At 36.4% G+C, this 10,185-nt stretch overlaps 1 protein-coding gene across 1 annotated transcript in view; it reads left to right on the top strand.

Annotated features, from left to right (window-relative positions):
* Positions 1-10,185, top strand: part of Hfm1 (helicase for meiosis 1) — a 79,568-nt gene that overhangs the window by 29,108 nt on the left and 40,275 nt on the right. Inside the window, exons 14-20 of the mRNA XM_021211113.2 lie at positions 178-221; positions 408-509; positions 871-1,016; positions 2,690-2,784; positions 3,419-3,552; positions 6,320-6,367; positions 9,570-9,650. Coding sequence (XP_021066772.1) covers positions 178-221; positions 408-509; positions 871-1,016; positions 2,690-2,784; positions 3,419-3,552; positions 6,320-6,367; positions 9,570-9,650 — 650 coding nt within the window. The remainder of the gene's footprint in view (positions 1-177; positions 222-407; positions 510-870; positions 1,017-2,689; positions 2,785-3,418; positions 3,553-6,319; positions 6,368-9,569; positions 9,651-10,185) is intronic.

The raw sequence follows: 10,185 nt of genomic DNA, 5'->3' as shown, positions 1-10,185 counted from the left end.
GTGAGTTCCAGGACAGCCAGAGCTACACAGAGAAACCCTGTCTCGAAAAACAAAACAAAACAAAACAAAAGATAGCTTTCGGATGATGGTGTTGTGAAAAATCTCTTTTTAAAATAATAAACTATTTCAGAATTTCCTGATGTTACAGAGAATAACATTAATTTTATATTTTAATAGGTTGCAGAAGTCTGCATATTCTATAAGGGATTCAAAGCTGAAAGGTAGGTTTAAAGACAGGTTTCCTTTTTTTGTTCTGGAAACTGAACCTGGATCTTCAGGGGTGCCTAGTCAAGCCCTGTACTGTGGAGCCACACCTCCTGCCTACAGATGACTTTAAATACAGACAGCAGGGGTCAGTGCTGGTGACATGGTAGCAGAGGCTGACAGGCAGTGCATTCCTACTATAGATGCCTTGGTCTATGGTGTTGGTTACCATCACGCTGGAATGGAGCTGTCAGACAGAAAGCTGGTTGAAGGGTTGTTTACCTCTGGGGATCTACCCGTTCTTTGTAAGTAAAACATATTTCTTACAGATAGTAAAAATACTTTGAAAAAGTATTTTAAGAGAAAAAAGCTTAAATATTCTAATTAATTTCTTCCAAGAACTTAAAAAAAACTGTGCATCCATATTACATTAAATTTTTTGGTAAGATATAATTATCATTTTATTGAACATAGGGCAATTTGAAAAAAAACTTATTAGCTGTTTTGTTTTTAGGGTACATTATTATTTTATATTACAAAGTTTTCTATGCCTTTTCCTAAATTTCTTAAGAGTTTTTAGTTCATTTTTATCAGCATATGTTTTATAAGCAAATATTTTCCCAGGACAATTAAGTTATAAGGCTTGGTTATCCCTCACTCTGATAGTCACTACCAGTACTCTAGCTATGGGCGTGAACTTGCCGGCTCACCTGGTCGTTATAAAGTCTACCATGCACTACAGTGGAGGTGTGTTTGAAGAGTACAGCGAGACTGACATCCTACAGATGATTGGGAGAGCTGGCAGACCCCAGGTAAGGGACATTAGCTTTCCTCTTCCTTTGTTTTTGACATTCTAAATATAGCAAAGAAGGGGGGTTGTGTAGTTTTAATTTGCATTTCAAATTAGATTGAAAAATAATGTAATTTAAGAATCAACTTTTTTTTTTTTTTAAAGTTTTATTTATTTATTATATGTAAGTACACTGTAGCTGTCTTCAGACACTCCAGGAGAGGGAGCCAGATCTTGTTACAGATGGTTGTGAGCCACCATGTGGTTGCTGGGATTTGAACTCTGGACCTTTGGAAGAGCAGTCAGGTGCTCTTACCCACTGAGCCATCAAGAATCAACTTTAGTAGTGGAATAAACATAAAAAGATTCAGTAGCTGGGATATATACACTTCACATTCCAGCTTTGTCTAAGCTGTTCTCTGTGGAGGAGAGTAGTGTTAAAGGAATTTTAAAGGGTCTTTCCACCTTACATTGTTATTTGAATAAAGATGTTTTGTCATTTTTATGTTTATTTTAGAAACTGGATCTCTATATGTAGCCAAGGCTGAACTCAAACTTGCCGTCTTTCTGTTTTTGCCTCTTAAATACTAAGATTATAGGCATTAGCCTCATGTCAGGTAGTCTGGGCATTTTGAACAGGCAGTTTTTCATTGTGAAGGGCTGTTGTGAGTTACAGAACAGGTAACATCCCGGGGTTGTAGCATTAAATGTTATAATTAAAAGTCAATCCATATTTATCTCGAAATAAGTCTGACAAAGTGAATGAGGAAGTCATTTGTATAGATACTAAAAGAACATCCTGGAAGAAAATAATTTTCAAAGTATAAAAATGTTATGTCATACAAGTTTTTAATTTTAGGGGATAAATTAAATCTATCAAATTATACAGTGTTGTAGTTAGGGTTATTACTGCTGTGATGAAATACCATTTTGATCAAAAGCAAGTTGGGGAGGAAAGGGTTTATTTGGTTTACACTTCCACATTAGTCTATCATTAATGGAAGTCAAGGCATGAACTCACACAGGGCAGGAACTTGCAGGCAGGAGCTGATGCAGAGGCTATGGAGGGTGGGTGCTGCTTACTGGCTTACACCCCATGGGTTGCTCAGCTTGCTTTCTTATAGAGCCCAGGACCACAGCCCAGGGATGGCCCCACCCACAATGGGCTGGGCCCTACCCCATCAGTTACTAATTAAGAAAATGCCCTACAGGCTTGCCTACAGTCCTGCCTCCCCCCACCCCCACTTTACTTTTGTTTTCTTGTTTACTTCAATACTTGGGGGATGAAAGAGAACTTATCTCTAGTATATCTTTATTTGTGATGTTATGTATTCTTTTTTAAATTATCTTTAATCTTTTTTTTACAGTCTACTCATTATCCAGTCCACCGTCTGACAGTTCCTCATCCCATTTCTTAAATGAGATTCCCTCCTTTTAGAATGACTTTAGCTTATCAGCATATATGAAAACTACATTAAATCTTAAATTTTTAATTCAGTTTACAAAGATTTATTTTTACTTTAATATTGTCAAAATTGAGTTATATTGAAACAAAAGTGATATTACAGTTATACTTGGGAGACTTTTTAAAATTAAACTTTTTGTTAATATTAAAATTCAGTGTGAAATGAAAGTTCTGAGGGAGACTCTGCCCTATGTGTGCTCTAACCTTTCCAACCCTGTGTTCTGTTGCAGTTTGACACCACAGCTACGGCAGTTATTATGACTCGATTAAGTACAAGAGAGAAGTACATTCGGATGCTAGCTTGTAACGACGCTGTAGAGAGCAGGTAACAGAGCAGTCCAAAAGGAAATTAGACTGCTGTGGTTTGGTCCCTTTAGTGTACACAAAGGAGATTGGTTTGCGGATTTCCTAAGGTCATTTGCTTGAAATAGTCTAACAATTTAACTGTAAAACTTATGTAATTTTAGGAATTAAAGACAACAGAATTATCTAGAGGTGATTTTTAGCACACAATAGTAAATATCTTTGTTCTAAAACTCCTAAAAAGGTAATAAGGTCTTGTTAATTATTACTATATTATAACTTACAAAAATTAATTTTGTAATTACTAACTTTTAATAAGAGAAATATGGCACACTGAAAACCATCCCAGATATTATTCTCTCTCATTATAAAATAAAGTTTAAGGTACTCAAAGTACTTATCTTTGGTAAAGTAGGATAGAATCCACACTACTGTCATCACAGTGACCTTTGCAAAAACACGTCGAGAACTGTGAAGTAAGGAGAAACCTCAATTCTTTAAGATCTTCAACTGCCTTTTAAAGATTTTCTTATATTTTTGAAATTTTTTCATTAATTATTAAAGTAGCAACTAACATGTATATTATTAGAGCTTAAAAGTAAGATTTATGTTTTTGAAATTCACATTAATCATGCAGAGTTTTCCCCCCCCATTAGTTTGCACAGACATCTTATTGAACATTTAAATGCAGAAATAGTGCTGCACACCATCACCGACGTGAACATTGCTCTGGACTGGATCCGATCAACAATGCTGTATATCAGAGCTCTGAAAAACCCATCTCACTATGGTTTGTTACTTTGACCTGGAAATATAGTGATTGTTTTTCAAACCATCAGGGTTTTTATTTATACTGTTACAGAATAGATTACAGAAACTAATAACCAACAGAAAAAAATAGTAGCCGTCACTAATATATTCAGAGGTAAGATTAGGCAAAATGAGAACACACTGTTCTACTCCTAGTCTTTTAATAAGCTTTAAAATCAACACTTAAAAAATAGACTCAGTGGAAGAAAAAATATTAAGTACATAAACTAAATTAGCATAAGTTAAAGCTTTAAAGTTTTGAATCTTTCTCATACTTATCATTCAGCTTCCCTCTCATTCTAAATTTGTAGCTGTTCATTTTCCAATTTGCATGAACACAAAGCAAATCATAAAATGAAAGCAAATAAGGTGTAATTTTCCATTTTATGCAAACAATGTCCCATTGTACTAGTTTTCTAACAAATTGCTTAAAACACATCTTGAACACCCGCCGTTTATCTCATGCAGTTTCTGAACGCAAGCGTCTCAGCTAGTAGGTCTGGATCAGTCTCTCTTGAGATGCTGGCAGCATGTCAACCAAGCCGCAGTGACCTGAAGGCCTGGCAGGGCTTGCTGGCTCACCCCAAAGGCTGGCACACAGCCCTTGGCTGAGGCTTCCTGTTTCCAGTGTGGACTTTTCCTGCATCTCTCCTCCTGCAGGAAAAGTAATGAAAGACAGGCTGGCTAAATAAAAGCTGCATTTTCTTGTTTGTAACTGTAATCACACGTCACTTACTTTAAAACAAGTTAGTCCTGGCCACCTGCAGGGGAGAGGAACTGAGTTCAGTTGCTGTGTGGCCTTGGCAAACCATGAATCACAGAAACCCCCTGCCCTAGCCTCTCAGCTTCAGAGCCTTATGCCACTATTGTTCTGCACCTTTCTTTGTAGTTTCCCCCTAGTATATTTTGGAGGGTTTCTGTTTAAGTTTTAGGCTAGCGTATAAAGTGATAGGCTTCACTGTGACATTTTCATCTTGTCTGTTGTTGTACTTTCTTATGTTTATGTCCTCCTACTGCTTTCCCTCCCTCCACAGTCCCCTGTGACTGGACCGTCAGATCCCCACAAACACGCTCCCTTCTGCATTATGTCACCTGACCCATTACCCTCTCCATCATCCTTCAGGTCTCCTTTTCTCAGAGTCTTCTTTCACATCACACACACACACACACACACACACACACACACACACGCACACGCGCACACGCACACACACACACACACGCACACACATGCACACACACATGCACACCCACATACACTGGATTACATACATGAGTCTGGCTTATTTCTCTTATCATAATGATCTTCATTACCATTTATTTTTCGGAATAGCTCATGATTTCATTTTTCTAAATGGCTAGAAAAAAATTCATTGTATCCATATGCCCATTTTTTTATCCGTTCATCTGTTGGCAAACATTTAGACTGGTTCACTTTCTTTCTATTGTGAGCAATGCAGCAATGTCCATGGCTGGGCATGCATCCCTGTGGAGTATGCTGACTAAGCATCCCTTGGTTATTTACCGAGGAGTTGTAAAACTGAGCCATAACATATTCTGTTTTTAAAATAAATACCTAAGGATTTATTTTACTTGTTTATTTGTGTATATATGTCTGGTGAATGGGGTCGAGAAGAAAGCACCACATGTCCTCCTCTGTCAATCGGTGTACCCCTTTGAGGGATGGTTTCTAACTGAACCTGCACCTCGAGCTTTCTCACCTAGTCATCCTCCTGTCTCCACCTCCCTTAGAGCTAGAGTTACAGGCAGGTGTGAGCTGCTGACCTGGGTTCTGGGAACCAAACTCAGACCCTCTGCAAGAGAAGGTGAGCTCTTAACCAGCTCCACCTGACATGTCTAAGCAGTTCCAGTTGATATGAAGTTTCTAGGTCAGAGGGTACATCATTTTAAAATGTAGTGCCTATTGTTAAATTATTGTCCTTAGTGGCTTACATGGTTGTCAGCAGTTCTTGAGAGTACTATATTCACATATACCCTATGGGGTGTATACTTGTATCTTTCTATCAGTGTCGTGCAAAATTCATCTATGCTGCAATTTGCACTTCTTTCTCCTTGTGAGTAATTTATTTTGTAGTGAATTTTTTATATTGTATTATCACAGTAAGTGACAGAAATCTTAGGTATAAAAGTTAAATTAAGTATATACACATAGACACAGATACCCACATCCAGTATGTAGAAGGTTTTCCACAAGTATGCTCATGTTATATTTCTTGAATTTGATGTAAACAGAAGTATTTCCTTTTCTTCTTCAGTGTCTTTTAATTCATAATGTTCATGGGATTGCTTCAAATTCCTTTTGTTATTACATTATAGACCCAGTTGTATTAATAGACCACATCTCAGCCAACTATTTGTGGATAGGCATATAGATCATTTCCAAATTTTGACTATATACACCTGCCTCAAGTACACTTAGCCCCACACAGACATTCAGACATAACTAAATATAATAAAATAGATCTTTAAATGGATTCTACATGGTTCTTGCTCAATAGTTTCTGATTGGTTAATACAGGTTAAGAAAACAAAATATAGTCAGTTGAAAAGATTTCAAGATAGTGGTTGTGTTCTATGAATAGTGAAGCCTTTTTGAGCCCATTAAACTGCTATTAATGTATATGAAATATAGATGCGATTTTTATGTGAGGTTTAAATTGAGCCTGATAAAGAATAAAATTAAATACACTCTGATTTTTTAAATAAACATTTAATCACTTACACAGGTTTTTCATCTGGATTGAACAAAGATGGAATTGAAGCAAAATTACAAGGTTAGATGCATTTCCTTCTAATATCTATATATGTAGTATAAATTTTGATGAAAAATATTAGTTACTAAAGAAAAAAGAATATATTTTTGTAAATTATTTTAAAAAGTAAACTTGTCTGGAAAACCATTCATTTTTTATGTACAAAATTTGGTATGTATAGTTTTCTGTATTTATTGATTAATTCTTTCAGAATATCTGCTTTTGTGTAAAATGTTAACTTGGCTTTATTTTGATTGTTTTTTTTTTTAATGACCTTGATCTCTGAAAACACTGCCCATAAATTAAATACTTTTTTCCTTTTTTTAGGTTAATTTTAATTGAAAATATAATTTTGGATAATTTTGGATTTTGGAATTATTCTCATTCAAATCTGTGCAATATTCCCTTTCAAACTTCAATTTTAATCCTTCACTAAGTATCTTTTAAAGTATAAAAATTCAAAAAGCACTTATTACAATTCAGTATTGCTGTGTCTTCATTGTATTGAGACTTTCAGCAAAAATAAAGAATTTTGGATCCAGAACATTAATTTTAATTTGTTCTCTGAATAGTTATATGTGGCAAATAAAAATACAGAGATAAAGTAACTAGAAAGGACAGAGGCTGAAGGCCAGGGTAGCCATTTGAGGCTCTGCGCTCCCTCAGGTCCAAGTGGGCTAGGCTACTGCCTTCTGAACCTTCTCCCTTGAAGGAAAGACAGCAGCACAGGGCTTGCTGCTCCAAGCCTGATTGTGCTTCTTGCTCCGTAGCCTCTAAGAGTGGTACAGTAACCACGAGAATAAAATGCAAGGTTTCACAGTGCCTACAAGGTACAGCACACAGCTCCTGCCTCTGTCTCTGACTTCATTTCTTGTCCCTTTCTCTATTTTATTTCTTACCTCTAAATTGGTCCTTGTATGTTAGTTACAGTATGCCCATTGTCACTAGTTAGTTACAGGGCTCTCATTGTCCCTATGTTAGCTACAGTGTGCTCATTGTCACTGTTAGCTTCAGTGTGTTGATTGTCACTAGGTGGTTACAGTGTGCTCATTGTCACTCAGGGTCGTGTCATCATCTGTTCCTTGCTCTTGGAACATTCTCAAGTATTGTACATGGCTTGCACATTTATTTCATTTAAGTCTCTGTTCAAATACCTCCCTGTCAGAGAGCTCTTCCTTGCTGTTCTACTTACATCTATCTTCACTTAAAGATTAAATTACTTGGGGCTGGTGAGATGGCTCAGTGGGTAAGAGCACCCGACTGCTCTTCCTAAGGTGCAGAGTTCAAATCCCAGCAACCACATGGTGGCTCACAACCATCCTTAGCAAGATCTGACTCCCTCTTCTGGAGTGTCTGAAGACAGCTACAGTGTACTTACTTATAATAAATAAATAAATCTTTAAAAAAAAAAAATTAAATTACTTTCATGTTGTAATTATTACGATTTTTTTCTTAACCTTGGACAAATGCCTTTATTGTGAAAATTAGGGATATCTATATTTTATACAGAAATTATATATTTATATGGCTAAATTAGAAATGCGTACAAACCTTAGTTAAGTGTTTAAAAAACTATTCGTTTTTTTAAAAAACCTTTCTCCGCTTTAGGTTTTTTAGTAGTTTCCAACACCCAAAATGTATTATGTGTGGATTGGTTTTTCATTAAAATATAAGTTCTACATATATGAAGAAATGTGTACTGTCCACTATAAACTTAAACCTTAGAGTGATGTTCAGTATATAGGATAGCAAAAATCTTCCCTGATCAAGTGACCGATTAGTGGGTAATTAGAAAATATGTAAGAGCCATAAGTATCAAATGTGTTTAGCTGTGCCAAGTTGACTTCATGGCCCTGCTCCTTATGAGGACTGTAAGGACCTCTATGATTTGCTCCTCTGTAGGATCGGGCAGGGTGTACTGCCCGCTCTGCTGGAAACTGTCTCCCTTCTGGGCTGGCACAGGGCTCTGAGGACAGTAAGCAGTAGGGTATGACTGGAAGGTGTTTACTAGCTCCTGTCAGTTACTCGCATGGGTTTGTATTGATTCCTCTTCAGAGGTTTCTGAAGACACACAAGGCAGCTTCTTCAGAGAGATAGAAATAAAAATGTAAAAAGCATCAGCTAGAAAAAAAATTAAGTGATTATTTCAATAAAGTGGCAAACAGGACGAAGGGTAAGACTGACGAGTTTGAGAACAAATTCATAAAACTCTTTGATTCTATACTTTGGAAGCAAGAGAATGGGCAGTAAGTGAGGTCCACGAACCTTGTATAGACCTCATTAAGGCAACTATGAGAAATTAGTGTGGCAAAGAGGAAGCAGTAGTGACCCCTTCTGCTGAGGGCATCTGCAGTCCTCTCAAACCACACAGAAGTATAGAGAGCAGCAAATGGCTCAATATGATGCTAACACACACCTCTGGATGGAGAGTTAAGATGTTAATGGCACATGTGAAGTTGTATGTGGAACTACGTGCAACAGATAGAGCATGCCTTGGGTTCCATTATGCAAATGAGAGAGAGGGCCCTGGGCTCCACTATGCACATGAGGGAGAGACCCAGCCCCCTGTAAAGCCAGGCAGAGGAGCTGTTATACTCCCCCCCCCCCAAGCCTGTTTCCTCCTTGGGGGTGTATCTTTACTGAGTAAGTTCTATTACTTTTCTGGATCCTATCTACATGCCTGTGCATTTCTTTGATCTGGAGCCATCAGGAGTAGCCCTTTGAATTCTGGTGTCAGCCAGTATCATTTTGTGCTATTTTATGTTTGATAAAAGTTTAGAAGAAAAACAATGCCATAGTGGAGAATAAATAACAAAACAGTTCCTTAGACCTGGAACAAGTACTTCAGCCTCAATTCTTTAGTTTTCCAATGTGTATGTGTAATTTTTTTCATGTTTTATTATTTTTTGAGAATTAATTTTATATAAACTATATATATATATATATGTGTGTGTATATATACATATATACATATGTGTGTATATATATATATATATATATATATATATATATATATAATTTCAGATGTCTCAAGTGCTGAATGGTATTTAACATATTAATTGAATGTTGTTTCCCGAGTTTTTTTCTTGCTATTTAAAAGGCTCCAGTTCTTCCAGAACAATAATGCTATAGCAGACATCTTCAATATATTTAATAGTAATTTTAATTTTCATTTATTTCTTATTTTACTAAACTTAAAAATCTGTTTTCTATAATTGAACAGAATTATGTTTGAAGAATCTGAAAGATTTATCATCACTAGACCTGATAAAGATGGATGAAGATGTTAATTTCAAACCAACAGGTATTTTTCCTTATGGTGTCACTGAGTTTAACGCTTGCTTACTAAGACTAAAATTTTGTTTTACTAAAATTTAATTAATGATAAACAAAATTATGATTTTGTTTCCAATAGAGTATCATCATTTATAGATATAAGGCATCATTTCCTTTTCTATTAAACACATCTAGTAAATGATCAAGTAACATGGTTTCTTTCTCAGCATCAATGGATACTGCCTGATTTTTTTCTTCTGGACACTGCTGTATTGGTTCTACTTTTAAATGAGAGCCTCCATGGCCTTTCTTCTTACTATAGGCTTCAGACTTCAGATCTGTTTCCAGTTTCGCTTCTTGTGAAATACAGTTTAGCTTTACAGACACAGCTATAAACATTATATAAATTCAGTAAGAATTGTGTCTTAGCCGGGCGTGGTGGCGCACACCTTTAATCCCAGCACTCGGGAGGCAGAGGCAGGCGGGTTTCTGGGTTCAAGGCCGGCCTGGTCTACAAAGTGAGTTCCAGGACAGCCAGGACTGCACAGAGAAACCATGTCTCG

The sequence above is a fragment of the Mus pahari genome, chromosome 13 (assembly GCF_900095145.1).
Source record: "Mus pahari chromosome 13, PAHARI_EIJ_v1.1, whole genome shotgun sequence".
NCBI lineage: Eukaryota > Metazoa > Chordata > Mammalia > Rodentia > Muridae > Mus > Mus pahari.
The sequence above is the reverse complement of the archived record's forward strand: the minus strand, read 5'-3'. Positions and strand labels throughout refer to the sequence as shown.